The sequence below is a fragment of the Phodopus roborovskii genome, unplaced genomic scaffold (genome assembly GCF_943737965.1).
Source record: "Phodopus roborovskii unplaced genomic scaffold, PHOROB, whole genome shotgun sequence".
Lineage (NCBI taxonomy): Eukaryota > Metazoa > Chordata > Mammalia > Rodentia > Cricetidae > Phodopus > Phodopus roborovskii.
In genome coordinates, this window is record NW_026126511.1 from 55,195,457 (window position 1) to 55,221,929 (window position 26,473).

A 26,473-nucleotide genomic window follows, 5' to 3' on the forward strand; every position below is an offset into this window, starting at 1 on the left:
TTAATCTTGTCTGGGCAAACCAAAGTTACAGCTATCTCTTGACCCTATTTATCACCTGTTGACTCACAGGAAAGGAGGGGCAGTGTGAATTCTTATCTCAGGGCATTGTGAGAGGAAGGTAGCAAATTCCAAGGAACAGATATTGGTTTTTAGGTTAGTTCATCATTAACATTACTTTTTAGGTCTTTCAATACTTTCTATTCTAATTTGCATTATCAAGTTATCTTTTTATGTCTCTCAACATTATATACTTAACATTTATTTAGTGAGTTTCCTTTCTAAGTCTAGTAAACAAGGAAAACTATAGCTATCTAGTTTTCAGCTTCCTCAGAGACCCAAGAAGGAAATATTAACTGAGTAAACAGGAAGTGCAAGCAAGCAATTTCCCCCAAAATGTAGAAATGACAACAAAAGCTGGCTGCCTGGACAGTCACTCAAGGTTCTTCTGCAACGTTGGGGTAACCATCTTTGGCTTTCAGGCCTAGCATATCTGACAGACATTTCTGTGAAGCTGGATTTTTCTGGAGGGCTGTCTGGCCTTGTCTTGGCGAGGTTTTGCAGTCACTCTTTTGTGTCCCATTTGTTCAATTTGGAAAACATACTGTCAGCAGTCGAGGTAAGGGCACTTTCTTGCCCAGTGGTTAACTTGCCACAAAGAAAGTAAACTCCTCGTGGAGTTTCTTCAGTGCCCATCATCTCTGAAGTATACTGATGATGCCAGGAGCAGACACGTCTCATTGTCATAAAAACAATACCTATGTTATTAAAACATCTTAAATGCCATATTCTGTAGATCTCTGAAGTGTTTGACGTCCTCTCTTTCTAAAATATGTTTGACCTTGAAAACATACCTAATGTGATTACAAAGTTCAATTCTAATAGGTGACTAATTACTAACTAACATTTCCTTATCTTTTTAAAGATATATTTATTTACTGTATATATGTTGTTCTGTCTACATGTGTCCCTGCAGGCCAAAAGACAGCACAGACCTCATTATGGATGGTTGTGAGCCATCATGTAGTTGCTGGGAATTGGACTCAGGACCCTTGGAAGAGCAGCCAGTGCTCTTAACCTCAGAGCCATCTCTCCAGCCCTCATTATCTTATATAGTTCGTAATAACTTTCAGGGAATAGAAATTTGCATTACATTGTTAAATGGACTGTATAAATACAATACCTGAACAATATTAGAAATGCATGTACGGTGTGTTTTAACAAATTAATCTTTGATTTGTATCAGTATATAGAATGTGTATACATTATACAAAAGTCCAATCCAATGTAAGATATTTAAAACTAGTAATAGCTTTTAAAAAGTAGATTCAATAACCTACCTTTTTATCTTATGTCTACATTCTCCCTTTTTTCTTTTCTCAGTAGATTCAATAATCTACGCTTTTATCCTGTCATATCTGCAGATCCAATAATTTACACTCTTATCATATTTGTGTGCCCCCCCTTTTTTTACCATTACCAATAACACCTTGTAATCAATCCCACTAAACAATGATAAATATCCATAACCTACTGAATGACTAAAAACCACCCACCCCACCTCTTGGGAATATGGACATTATGTTCTTAAAGTTACTTCCTGCTGTATGGAGTCTACGGCATCTTTAGGGATTCTGAAAAGAAAAATTTTGGATTAATTTTCAAGCTGTATCATTTTTGTCCAGTCTCTGCACAATGTGAAAGTTTGGGTTTATTATTATTAATATTATTATTATTATTATTAAGACCAATTAGAACTCGAGCTACACAGATGAGTTTCACACAAGTGTCCAGTACCAAAAAGCTTCCAGCTGCATTTATTTATACTTTAAAAATAAGCATATAAAAAAACAAGCATTTTTTGCATACTAACAAACAAGTTTTTCCCATCCTCCAACATTACCCTCCAGCAAAAAGAAATTTGCCAAATATGTTTTTCCCCCAACTTTTACATTAAAACATCTTTAAACCAAAACAACATATCATTTTGCTAGCTTGGCCAAATACCAGAGGTAGGTACATCCTGTGATTCTCAAAACTAAAGGTGATTGACATAGGCATACATTTTCAAGAACAACAATCCTGCCGGGTGGTGGTGGTGCATGCTTTTGATCCCAGCACTTGTGAAGCAGAGACAGGCAGATCTCTGTGAGTTCAAGACCAGCCTGGTCTACAGGAGCTAGTTCTAGGACAGCCTCCAAAGCCCTGTCTTGAAATATATGTATATATATAAAATCCCATTCAAAACATATTTATAGAAATGGGTGATCTGCATACGATCCTCTCAGCACTGAATCAGAACAGCTTCTGGGGTCTGGAGTAACAGCTGGCATCCCCAGGCAAGAAATCTGAGATGCATCAATTCCCAAATAATTTTAGGTAAAAGTATTCCAGAAGAAATTAGGGTTTTCAGGAATGATCACCTCTGTCCCGTGCATGGTTGCAAAATGACACTAAAACTACCAAGAGTATAATCAATATTATGAGAGAGAAGAGTGTGTGCTGTGCAGGCTGTGAAGTCCCAGCAGTATTCTGCAGTCTTGAAATCCACTAGTCCTTGTTGAGTGCAAGTGTCCCCCTGGGCTTTTGCCTCACCTGAAGACCCATTGGACAAGCACTCATACTGGAGCATTTTTTTTTTTTCCAGGCAGCAGATCAAGGTTTGACTCCCATCACCCATATGGTGGCAGCTTGCAATTATTCATAGCTCCAATTCCAGGGAATCTATCATCATCTTCTGGGTTCCTGGGTACTGAATGCCTGTGGTGCACAGCCATACATGGAAACAAAACACCCACACACAATATAACAGTGGAACTTAGTAGGGATGAGCTATTTTATTATTATAGTAGTGGTTTCTTGATAGTTTTTTTTTTTTTATGTATATGTGTGACTGCTTGCTTGAATGTGTGGGCACCATATTTGTGCCTGGTGTATGGAAGACAGAGAAGGACATGAAATCCCCTGGAGCTGGAGCCACCAGGTGTGGGTGCTGGAAACTGAATTTGTCCTCTAGAAGAGCAATTCCTGTTGTGCCGTTTCTCTAACCTCATGTCTTAGTTAGGGTTTCTGAATGCAGGCAGATGTGCTGCTGGAGTAATAAGGATCCCACATCTTGCAGGCAACCAGAAGTCAGCTGAGACACATAAAATAAGAATAAACAAATCATTTAAAAAGATTTAAAAAAAGACTACTAGATGTCATTAAGTTCCATTTTATTACTTCTAAGGCTGTATATTGGTGTTTTGTTTATGATCTAACAAATAAATATTATTTCCTTCTCGGTTCTCTGAGGGAGTTGAAGCCCAGATAGTTACAGTCTTCCTTGGTTACCAGATTCAGAAAAGAAATTCACTAAAGAGATGTAAAGTGTAAAAGGTTGAGAAACATTAAAAGATTGCTTGATAATGCAAATTAGAATGCAAAGTGAATTAGGTACAACCCTTGGAACTCACCAAGATAGGATAGATAATGGAGTATTTTCTCTGGATTTGTCAAATGCAAACAGACTAGACATTGTTGATGCACTTACTGCCTATAATTCTTGTACATAGTTTTTATTATATTAATTGTAATCTTTTTGTATTAGACAAAAAGGGGGAATTGTGGTGATAGTTTGTTTATGATCTAACAAATAAAGCTTGCTTGAACATCAGAAAAGCAAAGCAGTCAACCACTAGAGAGTTATTACCTCTACCAAGGCTGGGTTGATCCTGTCCTCAGCATGACTGCAGACTGAGTACACTGCCCTCCTGTCTCCTCTGGCCTGATATTCCTCCCTAGTGCTGGGGTTAAAGGTGACCACTACCGGCCTAACCTCTATGGCTAACTAGTGGCTGCTATGATTAAAGGTGTGTGCCACCACTGACTGGCCTGTATGGCTGACTAGTGTGTCTAGCTTTGCATTCTGATCTTCAGGCAAGCTTTGTTTGTTACATTTGGTACATGTATTCTAACAAAGAACTTAACATGTAACAGTCATTAAATACTATGTGTGCACACAAGACTACAGGTGGGTTCAGTCAAAGTATGAAGGTCTGTGCTTTTACTCACTGCACCCTCCATATCCAGTCCTTAAACATTTAAAAATGTTAGCCATTTGTCTCTTCTGTTTCAAAATGACCTTGTTTTCAGTCAGCTGTCTTAGTCCACTTGTCCCATATAAGAGGATATTTGAGTTGACTAGCTTAAAGAACAGCATGGCTTCTCATGGTCCTGGTGGCCAGGAAGTCCAAGATGAAGGCATGGGTGTCTGGTGAGGGCTTTCTTGTTTGTTCATATAGCTAACATTGGAAATCAAAAGAGAAAAACTCCCACTGTCCAATCCACGTAGAAGGGGCATAATGTCATCAACAAGGGATAAGCTTTTAGATTTCATCAACTCTGAAATGCCCTAGCTCAAGATGCTATCACATTGGTGACATCTGAATTTTGCAGGGTTTTGTTGAAAGCAAAGCAATTCTGATGCACCAGCTGCTGCTATTATTGGAGAAAAAAAATCCAACAAGTGATCCCAAACTCGAGTTTCCTGCCAACACTAATTTATGACTTAGTCTATTATTAAATAAATCTTACTTGATTAATAACTTCAATTATTTTTAATCTGTGTGATTAAAATCTTAGTTATCTGAGATTATATTATCTATTTACTTATGGCTTTTTGAGACAGGGTTTTTCTGTGTAACAGCCATAAATATCTTGGAACTGGAGATACAGACTATGCTCACCTCAAACTCACAGAGATCCATTCACTTCAGCCTTCGTAGTGCTGGGGTTAAAGGCATGTGCCAACCACTATATATATATATATATATATTTGTGGCTGCGTTTTTTCTTTTTTTAAATTTATTTTTTTATAGCCAAGTCCATTTAAATGAAAACAAACATTTATAGACAATATTTGGGAATTTGGGTGTTGTTCTTTCCAAACTACTTCCTGCTGGTAAGGGGCAACCCTTTATATTTTTTAAAGGGCCAACATTGTAGTATTGCCAGTCCTTTCTACTTCAAAGGCTGAAGTTGGAGAATCACTCAACCCCAACCAAAAATAATAATGATCAAACCTCATAAGGTCAGTGGTTGCACATGCTTAACCCCAGCATTTGGGAGGCAGAGGCGGGTGGAGGGATCTTTGGGAGTTCAAGGTCAGCCTGTTCTACAAGAGTTCCAGGATACCCAAGGCTACACAAAGAAATCTTTCTTTAGGAATATGGAGAGATGGCTCAGTGATGAAGAACACTAGCTGCTCTTCCAGAGGATGAGTTCAATTCCCAGCACCGACATGGCAGCTCCAACCTGTTCCAGTTCCAGGGGATCTGACACCATCACACAGATATACATGCAGGCAAAACACCAATGGTGTGTGTGTGTGTGTGTGTGTGAGAGAGAGAGAGAGAGAGAGAGAGAGAGAGAGAGAGAGAGAGAGAGAGAGAGAGGGAGAGAGAGAGTCTTAATATGTAGCCCTTCTTTCCAAGAACTTGTGTAGTTCAGACTGCGCTCAGACTCAGATTCACCTGCTTCTTCTGAGACCTAGAATTAAAGATGCAGGGCACCACCAAAAACAAAAAACAAACAAACAAACAACAACAACCCAAAACAACAAAGGTTTGAACTTTCTGGTGTCTTTGGACACTTTAATATAAAAATAATATACAATAAAATACATGATGAAGGTAATCGTTGTGCACATGCTTATAAAAGGAATGCAAGCTTTGAAATCTTTAAAAAAAAAAAAGTCAGACCCCCAAATAATTTGCTGTTACATAAACTTTTCTATTAAGTCATAAAAGACTAGTCAGCTTTTCAGAGCAACCGTAATCAAAATGAAGTATGGGTTTCTACGGACCAAAGCGTACGGTATATGGAAATTATGACCCAACCCATTATTAAAGTGCTTTATTGAATGACATCAGCAGCTGAGCGATTCATATATTGCCACAAATGAGGTGACTCAGGCAGATCGTGAAACAGACAGACAAGGGAGGGAAGAGGAACATCACGTCGTTTGCCTGCCCCTTTGAGAGAACAAATTCCGTGTGATTTGATAGCTGTGGAAGTTAGCACTCAGGCATCTGTACCGGCCTGTCCTTGGGGTTCTGACAGGACACACCCTCAGGGGCAGCCACTAAGAGCACCTCCTGTGCACATTCACTAGGTTCCCTTTTAAAAGGGCCCTGCCCACCTCCCCTCCCTCTCTCTCCCACTCTTTCTCCTCTCTCCTGCTGCTCCTGTCTCCAGAGGCGGGTCTCCCCGTTCCCCTTCCCTATGATCCCTTTCCCTAATAAAAGACCTCTCTGCTTGAACCCTGTCGCATGGAGTCTTTCCCTCATGCACTGCTTTTCTTAAATTACAACAGAGGGAAAGGGAGCCTTAGTTTTTATTCAGGTCTATTGTGTGCCAACTACCATGCCAGGTAGTGTAGTTGGTAAAATATGTGTTCATATACTCCCTGTGCGTTCAACACTGAAAGCTCTGAAAGACTAATGGTTTGGAAGACTTTCTGAACCCCTAATATATGAAGCCTTTGTTGTTTTAGTCAGGGCTTCAATTTTAAGACCCACAGCACAAAAAAACCTAGTGGGAAACTGCCTGACCGCCTGAAACCTAAGTTCGCAGGGCGGAACTAGACCCTCAGGGCGCTAGCGACCGGTCTGCGCCTGCGCAAACGCGGCCGTCCCTCGCACGGCGCCTGTGTACCGGCGCATCTGCGCATGTGTCATTGGTGAGTGGCGGGCGCTGAGTGGAGCAGAGGCCTAAGGGCTTTAGGTGGGTTTGGGCAATTTCGGGTGGGTTCCGTGGCGGCGGCGTGCGTTCAGTGGTGACTTCGGCGGGGCCTGGCCGTCTACGGACCGGGCTCGCTAGCTACGGGGTGGGGCTCGCTGTCCACAGGACGGGCTCTTTGCCCACGGGGCGGGGCTTTCCGTCCACGGGGCGTGGCTTTCCGTCCACGGGGCGGGGCTCTTTGCCCACGGGGCGGGGCTTTCCGTCCACGGGGCGGGGCTCGCGGTCCACGCTGACCCTTTGAGACTTTCCTAGTGGTCCGGGTCTCGGCTCTGCGGGGTTCGTGACCTGGGTATCTTGACCCGGAAACAGGTCCTAGCATCCCGCTGGTGGTCAGGTTGGAATGGCGGTCTAACCGGAAGTGGGGAGGAAATGGGGGGGGGGAGACACTTGCTGGCAACCTGGGTGTACTCTAATTTGTGTGTGCATGGCCTGCTTTCTTGGTGGAAGTTATGGTGGGGTTTATTTTTGAGATGTCTCACTGTGTACCCCAGGCCGATCTCGAACTCATTGCTCCTCTTGCTTCACTAGAGCTGTTCTTACACCTGCACCACCACACCCCAACAATCTTCTTTTCAAAAATTAAATAAACGCCTAATAGGCTAAGCAGTATTCAGAAAATGAGACGGAAGGACTTGCCTCGGGCAAAGAGCCTGGTCTGAAAGAAGAAGCACAAAATTTTCATAGCTAGCCTGTGGTGGGGCGCGCCTTTAATCCCAGAGGCAGGCAGAGCAGAGTTTGGGGCCAGCCTGGTCTACAGAGCGAGTTCCAGGACAGCCAGGCTATGTAGAGAGACCCTGTCTGAAAACGTGTGTGTGCGCGCGCGCGTGTGTGTGTGTGTGTGTGTGTGTGTGTGTGTGTGTGTACGCACACGCACACACGCACATGGGCCCAGTTATAAAGCAAAACCATCTGTGATTCCAGCTCCAGAGGATCCAGTGGCCTCCACAGGCACCTACATTCACATACTCAGACCCCCACACATAGAATTTTTCATTTTTATTTTAAATTATTTCTTTACAAAATTGTTGATGTGTGTATGTGTGTGAGCTCCATGAACATATGTAAACCATATATGTGCTGGCAGAAGCTCATCTGCATCATCTGGAATTGGAGTTACAGGAGGTTGTGAGCCGCCATGTGGGAATCGAGCCTTCGTCCTTTGGTAGAGCAGCCAGTACTCTTAAACTGGAGCCATCTCTACCATCTCTAGCCCCACATAGTTCCTTTTTTTTTTTTTTTTTTTTTTTTTTTTTTTTTGGTTTTCAAGACAGAGTTTCTTTATGTAGTCTTGGCTGTCCCAGAACTCACTCTGTAGACCAGGCTAGCCTTGGCCTCCCAAGTGCTGGGATTACAGGCATGTGCCACCACCATCCAACTTGACCTAAATTTCTTCCAGAAGGTATTATAAATAGTATATGGAAACATACAGTATTGTTAGTTGTTTTGGGAGATAGATTTGATGCATGGTAACAGAAGATTTTCATATAAGTAAGGAATCCTAGCCATGAAGTGGGGTCCAACTCCTTTAATCCCAGCACTTGGGAGGCAGAGGCAGACAGATCTCTAGCCAGCCTGGTCTACAGACTGAGTTCCAGGACAAGCAGGGCTCCATAGAGACATCTGTCTCAAAAGAGAGAGAGAGAGAGATCCTTCCCTGTATTCAATGATGTTGAGCCACAGTTCTGTAATAGAACAATTCCCATATTGCCATTTCTTTCTCTCTGAAGTTCCTCAACCTAAGGGCTGGTTCTATCTTTGAAGTGGAGGGTTGTCTTCTGAACTATAGAAAGTTCAGCAACATAGCTGGCTGTTATCTATTGGTTACCAGCAATACCACTGATTACCACTACAAAAAATGTTTCCAGATGTTTGCAATTGTTTATCTTAGGAGAAGAATGACTCCTGGTTTTTCAGAACACTGATCTAGAATAGGAGCCAGGAATGACTCCAGGGCAGTTTAATGATAACATCACTTCAGACCTGAAAATCTCTTTAACAGAACTTCACAAATCCACTGAGATATTATAAAAACAATATAAAACAACCATATGGGGGTAGCGCATACTTGTAATCTCAGGAATCTGAGGCAGCAGGGTCATGAGTGCCTAAGATGCATAGTGAGTTCCAGGACAGCCTGAGCTACATAATGAGACCCAGTCTTCTGTATTCCTTCCCCCACCCAACACACAAAAGGTTAGTAATGACAGAAACTTCTGCTTCCACCATTACCTTAGTAAATAAACACCAGACTCACACAAAAATAAATAAAATCTATGCTTACTATCAGCAAATGTTTGATTTGATTGTTTTTTAATTCTTATTATTTTTACTTTATCCACATTGGTATTTTGTCTGCAGGTATGTGTTTAGGAGGCCATCAGACAGGAGTTAGACAGTTGTGAGCTGCCATGTGGGTGCTGGGAATTGAACTCAGGTCCTCAGGAAGAGCAGCCAATCCTCTTAACCGCTGAGCCATCTCTCCAGCCCCTTGACTTGATTATTTTCTATGCCTGTGTATGGGGGACGACAAAAACCTCCTTATGAGAAAGGATCACGAGTTTAAGGAGATTTTTATATATTGCTGTGTGACCGAGTGATAAAGTTGTACTTCCTAAAGTAATGGTGTAAGTGAGGTGTAGTTTGCTGCCATGCCTCATTTGTAGTGTACTGTGCAACACGGGTGGGCGCTGGCCAAAGCCACAGGTTCCTGTGTGCCGAGTGCTTCAGTTAACTTTTGGGTGTTACGTGTTCAGTAACCTTTTATTGATGACAACACTCCCCCATACACATTTAGTTTTGAAACAACCTCATATATGAGGGCATAGCCTTCAGTTTAAGAAGTTAAAGAACATCTAGGCTATGTACACATACGTTTTTCAAGGTTTCGGGCACTAAATAAAAAAGTACAGTGATCCCTCTGTGGGCACCAGGCATTCGTGTGGTGCACAGACCTGCATGGAGGCAAAAATACCCATACACGATAAAAAGAAAAGGGATTGGATATATTAAGTGTAGATATGAAGCAGCCTTCTGTTTGTAGACGTGAAAACTGCAGTGTCAAAGGTGAGAACTGCTGAGACGACTCAGCGATAAAGTTTTTGTGGACAGGCCCGTTGAACTGAGTTTGATACCCAGAATCCACATGGCCAACATTTTTGTTTTGTTATCAGATTTGCTGAAAAACTAGAAACCCCTCAGATACAAGAACCTCCGTAAACCCAAAGTACTAGAAACTTGTGGAATGTTCAACAGGGCAAAAACAAATAGAAAAATCTTAAAGACCACCGGGGAACAAAGACAAAAAAATATGAGTGAGAAGTTTCATTAGAGCTTGTTGTATGTGCAGGTGCACAGGTGTGGACAGTGCTCACGTGGAGGTCAGACACAGGTGTGGACAGAGCCTTACCTTTTCTTTTTTTTGTTTGTTTTTGAGACAGTGTCTCTCTGTAACCTGGCTGGCCTGGAACGGGTGTGTAAATCAGGTCAAGTCAGAGATCCACAAGTCAGAGATCCACCTGCCTCTGCCTCCCAAGTGCTGGGAATAAAGGTTTGCACCCCCAATACTGACGATCCTACCTTAGTTCCATATTTCTCTCATTTTTGCTGCATCCATCTCCTGTCTATTTTCCTGAGGCCAGGCTAGCATATGCATGTCACCTCATCTGTAATTTTGTTTGTTTGTTTTAGATTTTATTTATTTGTATTTTATGTGTATGAGTATTTGCCTTAATGTGTATCCATTCACCACATGTGTGCCTGGTGCCAGTAAAGGCCAGAAGCAGGCATCAGATCCCCTGGGACTGGAGTTACTGACTTGTGAGCTGCCATGTGGTTGCTGAAGATAGATCCAGGTCCTCTGGAAGAGCAGCCAGTGCTTGACTGCTGAGCCATCGCTCCAGCACCTTGTCTGGGTGTCTTTACAGGGATTCCAAAGATTGACCTCAGGATATCAGGGTTGTGTAGCCAGTGATTTCGCCTGCGAAGCCAAAACACCAGCCCTAGGAAGTTTTAAATATGTATGCTTTCTGTATAAAATTCACCTCTGGACGGGCAATGGTGACACACCATTAATTCCAGCACTTGGGAGGCAGAGGCAGATGGATCTCTGAGGCCAACCTTGCCTGCAGAGTGAGTTCCAGGACAGCCAGGGCTACACAGAGAAACCCTGTCTCAATGGGGGAAAAAAAAAATTCGCTTCTGTTTGGGTTATTGTCTTGAGTTTAATTTTCCTCATTGTTATTTGGTGGGCCGAGGAAACAAGGCCATGCAACATATATTCTTGCTCTGCAGGTTATAGACAATTTGTGAAATGAGTGATTCAGAAGATGATGATATACCCCAGCTTTCTTCCCACGCCTTAGCAGCTCTCCAGGAATTTTATGCTGAGCAGAAGCAGTCCACCAGCCCAGGAAGGGATGATAAATATAATGTTGGGGTAATAGAGGAGAATTGGGTAAGTACAGGCATCCATGTTGGGAAATATCGGTGTGGTACCTACCATTGCCTAGTCATTGTTTTATCTGTCCTTCCCTCTAGCACCTGTCATTCAGAAACTGAGGACACTATAGGGAGCAAGAGCAGGAAGCCGACAGCGGACAGACAGATGTCCTGGGACAGTACATGCAGGTTTACCTGGCTCTGACTGGCAGGCTGGCTGGTGATTGAAGGAGGGGTTTTACAGGTAGTGGGATAATGTCATGTCCATACATGACTTGTGCTTTGTCCTTGGGTAGAGGCACACCCTATTGATCTTCCTAGAACCCAACAGTCCTGATGGAAAAAATTCATGTATTGTTTCAGTAAAAGGGTAGCTCAATCTAACATAATGAAAAAAATCAATGAGAAAAGTTTTAAGAATGTTAATTTCTAGTTTTATACATTTATACATTTGCGTTTTGTAACCATACATAAAGTAGGTGTACCAGGGCAATAGTGCGTCCTGTAATCGTAGCCCGGCAGGAGGCAGAAGCAGAAGCAAGCAGCCTCAGGTGAGCCTAGGCTACATAGTGAGTTTAGGAAGAGCTTGAGATATATAGCAAGCCCTGTCTCAAAACAGTAAAATAAAAACGAAGTAGGGGGCCTGGAGAGCTGGCTCAGTGGTTAAGAGCACTGGCTGCTCTTCCAGAAGTCCTGAGTTCAAGTCTCAGCAACCACATGGTGGCTCATAACCATCTAAAAATGAGATGTGGTGCCCTCTTCTAACCTGAAGACAAACATGTAGACAGAACACTGTACATAATAAAGAGATAATTTTTTTTTAAAAGAAGTAGGTATTAAAAAACTAAAACTGTTGAGGGAAGCCCCTAACATAAGTTTTCGAGTTTGACTTTTTTTTTGTTTTTGAGACAGGGTTTCTCTGTACCTTTTTGAGGCTGTCCTGGAACTCACTCTGTAGACCAGGTCGGCCTCAAACTCAGAGATCCGCCTGTCTCTGCCTCCTGAGTGCTGGGATTAAAGGCATGTGCCACGACCACTTGGCTCCTCGTGTGTTTGTATTTGTTGTTTTGTTCAAAGCTGGCTTTGAGTGCCTGCTCTTTTGCCTCTACCTCCAAGTGCTGGGTTTCCAACAAAAATAACCAGGGACTAGGAATATAGTTCATTGGTAGACCACTGCCTAGCGTGTATTCCACATATGTATTCCTGTGTTCCATACCTAGCAATATACACACACATGCACACTACACACAAACACATTCATGCACACCGAGACACAAGGAAAGCAAGAAAATTCTGGATGTGGGTAGTAAGTAATATCCAGGAGCAGAGTTGGGGAAATGGCTCATTAGTAAAGGACTTTTCGTGCAGGCATGAGGACCTGAGTTTACCTTCAGCACCTAGGTAAACCGCTGGGAGCAGTGACACACACTTGTGATCCCATCACTGAGGACATACATAGAAGACTCTAACCCTTCTCCAAGAAGAGCGGGTCACCCTAGAACCTCAGGACTAGCGCCCCATTGCCCCTCTCAATAACTTGATTAGAAACCAGAGCTCTAAAGCTGGACTTGATGGTACACTTGTGTTACCCAAGCTCTGGGGAGACAAGCGGAGCTCTGTGAGTTCAAGGCTAGCCTGGTCTACAGAGTGAGTTCCAGGACAGCTAGGGCTGTTACACAGAGAAACCCTGTATAACATACACATACACACACACACACACACACACACACACACACAGAGAGAGAGAGAGAGAGAGAGAGAGAGAGAGAGAGAGAGGGAGGAAAAGAAAGACAGAAACTAGAACTCTAGGTGGTAATGTTTGTTTCCCAGCACACAGGAGGGTGGAGACAAAGGTTCAGGAGCTTGGAGTTCTCAGCTACATAGCAAGGCTGAGGTCAGCCTCATCACTACTACTCATAAAAGAAACTGGATTGCTAGCTGTGGCGGTGGCTGCCTTTAATCTGGTGGGGGACTATCTTTGAGTTCCAGATCCAGTCAGGGCTACATAGTGAGACTCTGTCTCAAAAGAAAGAAGGGATGGAGGGAGGATGGGAGGGAAGAAAGGAGGAAAAATAAAGGTAGAAATTCAGAATTGTAGCGGTATTCTGATAAAAATTGTGTTCAGCTAAGCTGTCAGTCAAGTGTGAGGACAGAGTAATACAGTTTAGACTTGCAGCACTCCCAGCAGAAGGGTCTGCTCCAGCAAGCAAACCGGAAGGAAGGTGAGCTTTGGGGAGATGGCCCTATGACACACAGCAGGAGAGCATTCCCAGGTGATGGTGACACCAAGTCAGAGAGGTGGCCCTTCTGAAAACTAGGACAACATTGAACTTCCAGGAAGATCTTAGGGGGCCAGGAAGTAGAATGGTAGAATACTCCCCAGGAAGAGGGTGTATTCAAAGGCCACTGGAGGGTTTGGGAGAATTGAGGCTAAATTCAAAGGACTTGGGACATGGCTGATTTGTTGGTGTGCTCACCTAGCACTCATGAAACTGGATTCATCCCTAGTCCTTCACAAAATGGGCACGATGGCTCACACTTAATAATCCAGCACTTAGAAGGGGGAGGCAGGAAAATCAAGAGTTTCAAGCTCTTTTTGGCTACATAGGGAGTTCAAAGCCAGTGTGGGATATGTGAGGCCCTACCTCTAAATAAAGAATGAATGCACCAGGCAATCATGCATTATTACCTAAGAACAAACGATCACACTGGAAAATAAATGTACTCTTAGTATAGAATGTAATTCAACAGTGTTGGTTCCAGTTATCCAAAATGTAGATTACAACTACATGAAGACAATGAAGGGAGAAGGTGTGTATGAGAGAGCAAAATGTATGCCAAAGAAAGAGGTCAATCTGGAGACAGAATTTAAACATAGCATTCAGAGGTAGGAAAGGATGAAAAAACAAGAATAGAAGATGATAACTTCCGAGGAATGGGGCCCAAGAGTGAGGAGATGTGGGATGGTAGGAAGCTTGATTTTCATTGTAAATCTAGTAGTTTGTGGGAGTCGCATTTTGCTAAAAGGCCGTGTTCCTATAATACAGTCTCTAATCCCACAGCTTTGGAGGTGGTGTTAGAGGATCAATAGTTTTTTAATGGAGGTGTGGAAGGAAGGGAAAGAGAGAAAGGAAAAGGGTTTTTTTTACTTTGTGGAATAACATGAGAACCAAAACCTTAGGCCACTAATAGTGTAGCTGAGGAAGAAGGGTCATTTGGAGCCTCCCTGCAGATAGCTCTTGTGACTTGGGATGCTTGAGACTGTCCCCTGCGTCTGTGATGCAGGGGAATGAGGCTCCTGTAATGCTCCTTGCACAGGGCCTTTCCTCCAGCCATCCATGTAGAATGTAGACACAGACATGAATTCATGTGTACATGCAAATGTATATGTGCATTGTCTTTGGAAACATTTTGAAATTTGTGTTTTCAAATAAATATTCAGCCGGTACTGTGCAGACTAAATGTGAACTACATAAGAATCCTGGTTTTCATTAGTCAGAAATGCCACTGACTTAAAGAATGGTGTGTACTTGCATCCTATTTGCTATTTGTTGTTATAATTTTGAAGGCTGCTTTGCAGACCATGGCTAGTAAGTCCTTCCAGATAAACCTTTGGAAGGGGGTAGGAGTAAGACTACATCTTACCTGGGGTTGGGGGTGCTCACTTTGCCTGCGTGAGGCCCTGGATTTGACCCTAGCAGCAATAATAACAGCAAATACTAGTGTTGAGAATGGAATGCTTGCCTAGCACTTACAAGACACAGAATTCAATTTCAAGAGTTCAAAAGAAGAAGAAAAATATTTATCCAGGCATGCTAGCTCATACCTGTGAGGTCAGCTTTCAGAGGAGCTAAGACAGGAGGACAGCTGTGAGCTTGACATCAGTCTGACTACATAATAAGTTCCAGCCCAGAGCAGTTGTAAGCCCCTGTCTCCAAGTAGTGACTGAGTACTAATCACACAAAACAACAATAGGTGCTAGAGAGTTGGCTTAGCAACTAAGAGTGTTTGCATTTCCCAGAGGACCTGAGTTCAGTTCCCAGCATCCACAGGCAGCTAACAGCTGCTTGTAAACACCCACTTCTGGCCTCTGAGAGTGTGTGCTCAAGTGGATACACAGAAATCCAAAAATAATGTAAGTAGATAAGCAATGAAGGATAGGGCAATTGTAAATAAAGCAGAGTGTTCTAAGGCCACAGTGGTGGCTGCTGTGATAGATGTTGTCATAACAAAATTCAGGGGCCTCAGTGCAGGCATTGGATTAGCAGTAGAGTCAGAAAAAGCATCCAGAGGCCAGGGAGACAACCCAGTGGGTAAAGATGTTTGCCAGGAGAAAACATTCAGGGTGACAGCAGGTATCTGGTTCTGTGTTGCCCTCGACTCAACAAACTTCAGTCCTCATTTTCTGTGCACAGAACCAAAGTCTACATGGATTAAAATGTTAAACATAAAAATATTAAGAAGATGCAGTATTTGTGATCTAGGGTAAGGAAACGTGATGGATGAAACTGATGACATAAGTTTAGCTTATAAAGTTGGGAGACAAGGCAAGGAGTGCCTGTGTATGAGACCCTTGAAACAACGTCCCCGTGTACTCAGAGCAAGAATACCCAGCAATGGAAACCACTGAACCATTCACTTACTTCTGTATGTATAAGTGTTTGCTTTTGTGTGTGTTTGTACACCATGCTCATGCCTGGTGCCCAAGGAGGTCAGAAGAGGGTACTGGATCCCCTGGAACTGGAGTTGTAGCTGTGTAAGCCACGGTGGGAGTTCTGGTAACCAAACCCAGGGCCTCTGTAGGAGCAACAGGTGTTCTTAACTGCTGAGCTCTGTCTCCAGCCCATCAGAGCATTTTCAGGAAGGGATCTGCCTCTTCCCTTAGCTGTCGTGGTCTCACTAGCAGTCCCTCCCACTGCCTGACCACTCCAGTCTCCTTTCTCTTCCCATCTTGTTACCTCTGGGTAACAAGGATGGAATCACCCAACAGTGGGGTTTTGAGTTAGATTGTTTTTCCTACTTAGTGCTTGAAGACTCATCTACACTGTAGCATTTGTCAGTACCTAGGTCCCTCTGGTTGGACCATGGTCCACTGTGTGGGTATATTCTGCATTTTACCTACCAGGCTCTTGGCTTGTTTGTATTCTTGACAGATTGTCATTACTTTAAAAAAATAACCTTCTAGGACCTAGGACCCCACACATGCCAGGCAAGACCTTGGGCAGATTTTTCAAGCAGACTCTATGCATTACAGCTTGGACTTCCTAGGAAGAGAGGTGGAGAAATGGGCTGACCACAGAGGCAAACCAAACAACTTTCATATCAGCATCATCCTTTACTTATAAAATTGAACATATAAGTAGGAACCACCAGAAATTTAAAGGAAGTCACCCATCAATATGAAACAAAACATCAAAACTAAAAGCAAACATAATTGAGGGACAAACAAGTAACTTGGGAAACATGATGAGGTGGAAGACAAAGGAAGCCATGGACAGCCCTGACTGACGACAGGGCTCTGTCCTCTGGGTCTGTTTAGTGATGGTTGACTCTAGAAGCCGGATCAAGTTCCGGTGGGGTAAGTTCTGCCATCAAGAGAGCATTGGCTGCTTGTTGGCACTAGCTCTGTGACATTAGCAGCCCCTGATAGCAACTCCGTGTGTTGATTCTGATGAGTCACTGGGGGATTGTACTGATTTTAAATAACTTGTATGAATTCTGAAATGGTCATCCTGTCCCTGTTACAGCAACTGAGCCAGTTTTGGTATAGTCAGGACACTGCTTTGCGACTTGCACAGGAATCGATCGCTGCTGCTGGAGAAGGTGGCAGGTAAGCTTCAGATTTTGCTTCTTTTTTCTTTTCTCGCTTAAATTAGTTTGAGGGACATGTGGAAACAATCATGACATTTATGAGGCACAGATGAATGTATAAATGAGTATTTTGAATGTCCTTCCTAAATGAGATGGTTTCTTAAAAGTCTGAATTGTAATATATAAATATTGTTACATGGTTTGCAGCTCATGACACACTAAGAACTTGTACAGTACTAAGTCTAGGGAACACTGGGAAATCTATTCACTGTAGCCTCTCCCCACCCCACCCCATTCTCTTGAGAGAGGGCCTCATATAGCCTAGGCTAACATCAAACTTTTTATGTAGTTGAGGCTGGTCTTGAACTCCTGATCCTTCTGCCTCCATCTCCCAAGTGCTGAGATTTCATGTGTGAGCCACCACACCCACCTTCAAGATAACATTTCTCATTTCTACTTTTTCTCTTTTTCTTTTGCAGCACTAGGGGTCAAGTACTTGTACTTGCTGAGCAAGCTACATCCTTATCTTCTTAGGGAAAAGTATTTTCTGAGGGTCAACCTCTAGCTTTGCTCTTACTGAGGAATCCCCTGGCCAGCATGCTGGGGTCTTTCAGCCACTTCTGTACTAGGCTACCCATTTCTGTGCTCCAGTCCCTAGTTTACAGCCTCATCTAAGTGGATTACACCCATAGCTTCCATGGAAGAGGTCTACAGGAAGGAATTGCCAGAAAATTGTTTTGATTTCCTCTTTCTCTGAACTTAATAGTTTTGCTGAGTATCTAATTCTGTCCTTGAAAATGTTGCTCTATTATTACTGTTAAGAAACCCAACATTCAAAAAGTCAAAGGAATGTAACATCATATTGACCTAAACCCTAACCCTAACCCTTCCTCCATCCCTACCCACTGCATGTTTAGAATTCTCTTAATCCCTGGTAAAGATGTGCAACTTCCTCTGTCACACTGGACCCTGGGGAGGCCTTTCATTCTTAAGGCTCATGTTTGCTTTGGAAGGTTATCTTAAATTATTTCTTCGATTTCCCCATCACTACTGCTGTGTGTGCGTGTGCGTGTGTGTGTGTGTGTGTGTGCGTGTGTGTGTGCGTGTGTGTGCGCGCGCGTGTGTGTGCGCGCGTGTGTGCGTGTGTGTGTGTGCGCGCGTGTGCGTGCGTGTGTGTGTGCGCACGTGTGTATGTGCGTGCGTGTGTGTGTGCGCGCGCGTGTGCGTGTGTGTGCGTGCGTGTGCGTGTGCACGTGTGTGCGCGTGCGTGTGTGTATGTGTGTGTGTGCGCGTGTGCGTGCGTGTGCGTGTGTGTGCGCGTGTGTGCGTGCGCGTGCGTGTGTGTATGTGTGTGTGTGTGCGCGTGTGCGTGCGTGTGCGTGTGTGTGCACGTGCGTGCGTGCGTGTGTGTGCGTGTGTGTGCGTGTGCGTGTGTGTGTGCACGTGTGTGTGCATGTGCGCGTGTGTGTGTGCGTGTGTGTGCGTGTGCGCGCGCGCGCGCGCGTGTGTGTGTGTGTGTGTGTGTGTGTGTGTGTGTGTGTGTGTGTGTGGTCCCTTTTCCTGGTACTTCTGTCATTTGAGAATGGGACCTGATCCTCTCACCACCACCCCTCATCCCCCCCTTTGAACCATTTGTGTCTACCCAGATTTTCTGGAAGAATTCTCAGCTTGTATCTGCTGTTGAGTTCTGTGATTGACTTAGGCTCTATTTTGGATTATGGTTTCAGACATTTTAGTTCCTGGTGTGCTGGCTTCACTTCAGGGCTCTAGTTCAGCAAAGCGGTACCTCTCAACATCCAGGAAGCAGACAGACAGGGGCTGGGTCCCTGGGCAATCTGTGCCCTTCAGAGGCCCAACCGCAGTAACCTGCTTTCTCCAGCTATACCAACCCACTAAAGTATCCACTCCGCCCTCAAAGTGACAGCCTGGCTGAGTACTAGGCCTCAACACATGAGTGATGTCTCCTTCCTGCATAGCCTCTGTTGATGCTGCAGTGATTGTCCCCTTATAGTTGATATTAGATGTCTATTAGACATTAAATATTCTCCTTGGGCCCTGCCTTTTGCTTCATACCTAAGGGTGGGTGGAACACTTAAAAACTGGAGAGTTGACCTAAGGGTGGACCTCATCTATTTATTCTGTTTGGTGTGTGCTGGGAACTAATTTCAGGTGAGGTGCATCCTTAGCCCTCTTTGCTGCAGTGTCTGTAGTAAGGGATCAGGATGAGCTGTTTTCCAGGAAGCCTCTGGGACTTTTCCCTTGTGCTGGTTGGAGGTCCAGGCAAGATTCTCCTCATCCCTGCCTGGAGGTTAGTAGCCTTCAGTGCCTGGAGGGAGTCTCAGTATCTAGTTGGTTTACTGGGACCTTCTAACTTCTCATCTTCTACCTGCTACCCATGATGCTGGGATTGGAATCCAGGGCCTGGCTATTCCACTAGCTACATCCCCGTGTAAGGGTTCAGGCATTACGCTGGCCTGACCCTGTCACCTGGCAGAATGCACTCAGGCAGTACTCTGGTCAGCCCAGGGTTCTATTGATTGCATAGTCTGCACTGGTGCAGACTTTAAGAGAAAGACCCCCACCCACTCATGCTCTCTTTCCTGCTGCTCCCCTGGATCAGACAGAACTTTCCTGTCTCCCTCTGGTCTTCTGTCCTCTATCTTGGTGTCTCTTTACCTCTTTTAACTTCCCCACCCCTTTCCCTTTCTATTAAAACTTCTCACTTAAGCTCTGTCTGCCTGGCATGTCTGTCCCTCCTCCTCAGGTCCCTTGCCTGCCATGGGATCCACCAAGGTCCCCCACAGGCTTTATCATAACACCCAGCCCTCTTCTGATTTCCACAGGGTACCTTCTGTCATCTCTGTCAGCCATTTCCCTCCCAAACATCCCCCAAGCCACAGAACATTCCTCTAGTTTTCTCCAGTTACCTTAGCACATGGGGATATGAAAGAGAACCCTGGGAACGAACTGTTTCTTAAATAGATCTTTCAACAACTTCTGTTTTTAGCCTCACCTTCACTCTGTGTCTTGGGTTTCCTGGGTCTACATCACCCTGAGCCCCTGGGGATGCTGAGATGTAAGTAAGCCAGGGACTGCTCAGCTCTCCTGGCTACTGACACCAGGTTTAGCTGCTTGGGCCAACTGAGCCAGCCAGCCACCCACCTGTTAGCTCTTCAGCTTCCTGAGTATAGTTACTTTACTCTCCTGCCTGTTCCCTTTGCTCACAGAAATGTATTCCTAAACAACAAAACAAAATGAAATTTTACTTGTTTGCTAAATGGGCTTTGATGAGGGAACAAACAGGCATGAATCACATGGGTGTGTCCTATGTGTCTTCCTCAGCTGGAAGTCTTTTGATTTTACATTGCTGTTTATTTGGTTTCTCTTAGCTTGCTGATTTTCAACCACTGATAAATATTTGAGATAGTGGCTCATTTGGGCTCATGCATTTGGAGGTTTTGGTTATGGTGAGTTGACCTGTAGGAAGCAGCACACACGGCAGAGATAGCCGGGAAGCAAAGCAAGGAAGCACATTCCCTATGACCCAGCTTCCTGGCACAGCCCCTTCTAATGAGCAGAGACCAAGGCTTTGACCATGTGCATCTCAGCTGGGCCATGGTGGCGCATGCGTTTAATCCCAGCACTTGGGCAGATCTCTGAGTGCCAGGCCAGCCTGGTCTACAGATCAAGTTCTAGGACAGTCAGGGATACACAGAGAAACCCGTCCTGAAAAAAACAAAAGCAACAAACAAAACAAAAGTCTATATAACATTTGGTGATAACATTTCCTTTGATATGTTGGATTTCCCCACTAATTAATAATGTTTACCATTAAATATTAATTAGAAGCACCTTTCTTTCTGAAAGGTGAGCTCAGTGTTTGTGGGAGCAGATTGTGCCCTCCCCATTGTGCCTTACCTGTTTCACTGTTGGGTTCCCATCCTGGGGAGCAGTTACATTTATACTCTGGGGAGCCGTTACATTTATACTCTGGGGAGCAGTTACATTTATACTCTGGGGAGCCGTTACATTTATACTCTGGGGAGCCGTTACATTTATACTCTGGGGAGCAGTTACATTTATACTCTGGGGAGCAGTTACATTTATACTCTGGGGAGCAGTTACATTTATACTCTGGGGAGCCGTTACATTTATACTCTGGGGAGCCGTTACATTTATACTCTGGGGAGCCGTTACATTTATACTCTGGGGAGCCGTTACATTTATACTCTGGGGAGCAGTTACATTTATACTCTGGGGAGCAGTTACATTTATACTCTGGGGAGCCGTTACATTTATACTCTGGGGAGCAGTTACATTTATACTCTGGGGAGCCGTTACATTTATACTCTGGGGAGCAGTTACATTTATACTCTGGGGAGCAGTTACATTTATACTCTGGGGAGCAGTTACATTTATACTCTGGGGAGCAGTTACATTTATACTCTGGGGAGCAGTTACATTTATACTCTACATTGCAACCACAGCTGCTGGAATTCCCGTCCCAAGCCAGCACAGATCCTTTTGTTGTTATTTTGTTTGTGTTTGTTTGTTTTTTGTTGTTTTATTCTTTGTATTTTCGAGACAGGGTTTCTCTGTGTGACTTTGGCTGTCCCGGAACTCACTCTGTAGACCAGGCTGGCCTGGAACTCACTGAGATCTGAGTGCTGGGATTAAAGGCATGGGCCACCACCCTGCTTGTTTCTGTTTTGAGACAGCATCTCACCATGTAGCTCTAGCTGTCTTGAAGCTCGATATGCAGACCAGGCTGGCTTTGAACTCAGAGCTATCTATGAGTCACCACACCCAGCTTTCTGCGTAGGTCTCGAGCATGCTTGTCTTTCAACTGCCGTGAATCTGTGTGTGCAACTGTCCTTTGTTCTGAAAACACTTTTCTTGTAGTCATCACCACCTGTAGCTCTCACACCCTTTCAAGCCTCTTCTCCCCCTCTGCACGGTGACCCCTGCGCCTCAGGAGGAGGGAGTGTGATAGAGATATCCCATCTGGGGCTTATAGTCTACATATTAGAGACCAGCAACGAATTGGTCACCTGTGTGAGATCAGCCCGCAGGGCCTGGCCAGTAGGAATTTGCATGCAGTCCCCTGGTTCCACTGCCTGCAAACTTCTACTGTCAGCCACCTCCTCCTCATGACCTCTCATTCCCTCTGTTATCATTCGTTATTGTTGTGTGAGACGGTGTCTCACAGTGTAGTCCTGGTTGGCAGAGAACTCACTGTATATCCAAGAATGGCTCTGAACTCCTAGCAGTCCTCCTGCCTCAGCCTGAGACTGTAAGGGTACACCACCCACCTCGCCCAGCTCTTACTCCTTGCAGCGTTGCTACTGGCCTACTGGAAGCACAACCTTTAGAATTTTTCAGGTGTGGCCTGCTGGGAGGTGAGCCTTCAGGAAAAACGTCTTTATTTCTTTCCTCTTCCTCCTTGAGCCCTGTTGTGAGCATGCAGTCCTCAAGCTGCTGCTCATTTTCACTGAGCAGTGAAGTTCCCGCTGCTTTGGGCTCCTTCTGCCTTTCTGCCCAGTGCAGAGGCACTGCACCAGGAGACTCATGTCCTGCCTAGGGTTTACTGTCTGCTGCATGAGAACTGGGCTGCAAAGCCTTCCCAGCCTCTGTGAGAAGAATGTCAGGTTGGAGATGGGTGGGAGTGAAGAGCGCCCTGCACTCAAATAGTGGCTCATGACTACCCGTGACTCCAGTTCCAGAGGGTCTGAGGACACTGCATGCGTGCACACACACCCAAACACGCACCTACATAGCAAGAGGGATGGGAGAGACATCCCATGGTTTATTTGGTTGTGAGCCTAGCCTTTAATGGCTGATACATCTCTCCAGCCCCCACCTCACTTTTTTTTTTTTTTTTTTTTTTTTTTTCAGACAGGGTTTCTCTTGTAGACCAGGCTGGCCTCAAACTCAGAGATTCTCCTGCCTCTGCCTCCAGAGTACTGGGACTAAAGGCGTGCCTACTGTGCCTGGCTGGAATTAGATATTTTAAATACCTGGTTCCTCAGAAGTGAAACCTGTAAAGTTTTCTTTAGATGTTGTTTATATTTGCTTACACTGTTAACTTCTTTAATATGAGCTTACTTTGTTCAAGAAAATCACGCTTTATGTATTAGCACGAAAGAGGCCTTTAGAGTTCCTAAGAGCTAGAGCTGGTGTGGCATAAATCCTCAGTTCTCAGAGCTCTTCTTTACATCTGGGGACCTCAGGGCACAAGTGAGCTGTCAGTGGTAGGCTGAACTGATGTTAGTGGCTCTTGCGCATAGCCTGGGTTTCTGCTGTTTCCATTCTTGTGTCCAATGGATTTGTTGATCTCATCAAGGAAACTTAAAGTTTGAGCATCTGTAATGAACAGTTTACAAATAATGACATTTGGAAGAAAAGTTGAAATCATGGTGTAATTTCATCTACTATGAAAAATAGTCACTGTTGTGGAATATTATTTTAACTGGACAAAGATGTGTTACATTTGTTTATGCTGCAGAATATTACTTTAGCTCTGTAAAGATGTGTTACTTTTGCTTGTGTTGCATTTGTTTAATTATGAAAAGGAGTGCTGCATAAATTGTTTCACCTTGCCTGCCTAAGACACCTGATTGGTCTAATAAAGAGCTGAGAGGCCAGTAGCTAGACAGAGAAAGGATAGGTGGGGCTGGCAGACAGAGAATAAATAGGAGGAGAATCTAGGCTGGGGAGAAGGAAGAGGAACTAGAGAAGGAGAGGGTGATGCTGCCTGGGGCCAGAAGCCAGGCAGTCCGCAAGCCAGCCGGCAGACATGAGAAGTGGTGAAAGTAAAATATACAGAAGGAGGAAAGGTAGTAAGCCCCAAGGCAAAAGGTAGATAAAGAGAAACAGGTACATTTAAGTTAAAAGAGCTAGCTAGAAATGAGCCTGAGCTGGGCCAAGCATTCAAAACTAGCAATAAGTCTCTGTGTCATGATTTGGGAGCTGGTTGGTGGCCCAAAAGAAAAAGCCTTGTTTGTACAAGTCACTGTACTTGATGCACTGGTAATTGTGTGAACTGACAGAAATGGCTGCAGACTAAACAGTGCAGTCTTCACAGAACCTCACACACCGGAAACTACATGGCTTAAAGTGGTGAAGTCTCAGAGGGCACACTGGGAAGTGTGATGTCTTCAAGAGATTTCCAACCTTACAAAGGTTGGAACCATCGTATGAACTGCCTTTTAGGAAGGATCATATTACATGGTAGTTGTTTTAAAAAGGGATCAGATGTAAAAGTCACCAATACATACAGTAAGATAAGTCATAGACTTTGCATGGATGTAATGTATTCTATAGAGTTATCACCAGTAAACAACTGAATGTATGTAAGTTTCCTGTATGTGGACGTACGCATTCAGTAAGGGGTAAGGAATCTTTAAGTTTTAAGTGGAACTGAATTAAAATACTCTTTTTTTCTAGTATCAGAAAAAATAAATAAATCTGAGCACAGAGACTATCTGCACCACTTATGACCTCAGGTTATGCACTCACTTCCAGAATTGCCTGTGTGAGTGCGCCCAGCGTGTATCAGAAGCTCCGGGAGCTGCACGGGGAGGGCATCTCTGTATACATCTTTGAGTACGACAGAAGGTTCGCCATATATGGGGAGGAATTTGTCTTCTATGATTACAACAATCCCCTGGATTTACCCGGAAGAATCCCCGAGCACAGTTTTGACATTGTGGTTGCAGATCCTCCTTATCTGTCTGAGGAATGTCTCAGGAAGACATCCGAAACAGTCCGGTTCCTGACTCGGGGCAAGGTTCTGCTGTGCACAGGTGGGTGCTGCCCTTCACATCCTGTGAGGGCCCTGTCAGGGTGCTGGCTTCAAGAGTTGGCAGAGGTCTTACAACTGGATCCTGGGTCTGCCATTTATCGCATGGCCTTAACGGAGTTATGTGACATCCCTTGCCCCAGAGGCCCATTGCGAATTGAGTGATGCAGCACACATGTGTTTAATATGGTCTGACTCATGCATGTGGACACATGTTAGCTATTGTGTTTAGTAACCACCACCATTATGACCACATACCTGCACTACATGCATAGCAGATCTATGTATCACATAACACGCACATACACACAATAAAAAGAAGCAGGAAAAGGAGGCACTTTGAAAACATGTTAGAGGAAGTAAAAGGGGACTATAAAGACTGTATCTGGGGCTAGAGAGATAGTTAAGCAGTTAAGAGCAATGGCTGCTCTGTCAGAGGACCCAGGTTCAATTCCCAGCACCCACATGGCAGCTCACACCCGTCTGTAACTCCAGTTCCAGGGCTTCTGACACCTTCACAGAGACACACATGCAAACAAAATACCAATGCATATAAAATAAAATAAAATTACTATCTCCTGTGCGCTTTGGGATTGTCCCCCAGATCCTCAGGGGTCTTCAGCTAGAACTCAGTTGTAGGCAGGCGTTTGACCATTTGACTCTCAGCTCACTTGGTGTGGTCTTCACAGGAGCCGTCATGGAAGAGCAGGCAGCTCAGCTCCTCGGTGTGAAGATGTGCAAGTTTATTCCAGAACATTCCCGAAACTTGGCCAATGAGTTCCGCTGTTACGCGAACTATGATTCTGGTCTGGACTATGAAACCTAAATTCACATAGCATTATGTGGCAATAAAGGACACCAAGGAACATGTACGTTTCCAAATTTATTCTTTCTTTTTTTGTTGAAACATGACCTCCCCCTCACTCTGCCTTGGACTGGACTCTCCTGGCTTAATTCTCAAAATAAAACTTATTGCTGTTTCTGTAATGAGGTTGGGAGTTTTGTTTTTTTGAGATAAGGTTTCTGTTTAACAGCCCTGGCTGTCCTGGAACTGGCTCTGTAGACCAGGCTGGCCTGGAATTTCACAGAGATCCGCCTGCCTCTGCCACCTGTGTGTGGAATTAAAGGTGTAGCCACCAGTGCCTGGCTTGAAGTTGGGATTCTTACACAACCCATGTTCATTGACTTAGAAATGTTAGAAGCTAACTAATTGTTCAACATCTGTGAAACAGAATAGGCATTCTGAATGGCCCAGGACCTTGGCCTCTCCTGGAAGTTTGCAAAATATGGGTAGCTTTTGCTTGCCCAGTGGACTGGGAATGAGTGCTCTGGCAGCTCTTGGACACCTGACCTGCCTCCATGCAGCAGGTTGATGGTCCAAGCCACCGGCATCGCAGCTCCTCCCGGGCAGGCTCAGCCTCCCTCCAGCTGAGAGCCCTGGTGGAATGTAGCATGGCTGTTCCAGCCCATGGCTCAGCTCAGCACTCCACGCTGTGAGAGGGGAAGGCAGTGCCAGCCCAAACTCTGTAACCAAGCAACAGAGCTGGGGGGTGAGCTGTATCTTCGCAGTTAAAAGCTATTTACATCCATCCATACCTCAGAAGTCTACAGAGCAATTAAGGGACAACTTCCAGGTGGAAGGTG

General features: G+C 44.5%; 2 protein-coding genes across 3 annotated transcripts in view; one reads left to right on the forward strand and one right to left on the reverse strand.

Moving 5' to 3' along the window:
* The window catches only part of Ift88 (intraflagellar transport 88), a 309,460-nt gene that overhangs the window by 164,554 nt on the left and 118,433 nt on the right, over positions 1-26,473 (reverse strand). The gene's annotated exons all lie outside the window — the stretch shown is intronic.
* Eef1akmt1 (EEF1A lysine methyltransferase 1) lies at positions 6,701-25,697 on the forward strand. 2 transcript variants are annotated; one of them, XM_051195614.1, is made up of 5 exons: positions 6,701-6,718; positions 11,071-11,233; positions 16,965-17,047; positions 24,553-24,833; positions 25,519-25,697. In XM_051195614.1, the coding sequence occupies exons 2-5, from the start codon at positions 11,090-11,092 to the stop codon at positions 25,653-25,655; spliced, it is 645 nt and encodes a 214-aa protein (XP_051051571.1). In that variant the 5' UTR covers positions 6,701-6,718; positions 11,071-11,089; the 3' UTR covers positions 25,656-25,697. The 2 variants fall into 2 exon arrangements, with proteins under 2 accessions (XP_051051571.1, XP_051051570.1); XM_051195613.1 differs by having other exon boundaries at positions 6,713-6,762.

Excerpts from the sequence above, each read along its gene's own strand:
- Eef1akmt1 (XM_051195614.1), top strand. The coding sequence starts at position 11,090 with ATGAGTGATTCAGAAGATGATGATATACCCCAGCTTTCTTCCCACGCC. Across the intron at positions 11,234-16,964 it reads GGGTAATAGAGGAGAATTGG|CAACTGAGCCAGTTTTGGTA; the intron begins GTAAGTACAGGC and ends TCCCTGTTACAG. Across the intron at positions 24,834-25,518 it reads CAAGGTTCTGCTGTGCACAG|GAGCCGTCATGGAAGAGCAG; the intron begins GTGGGTGCTGCC and ends TGGTCTTCACAG.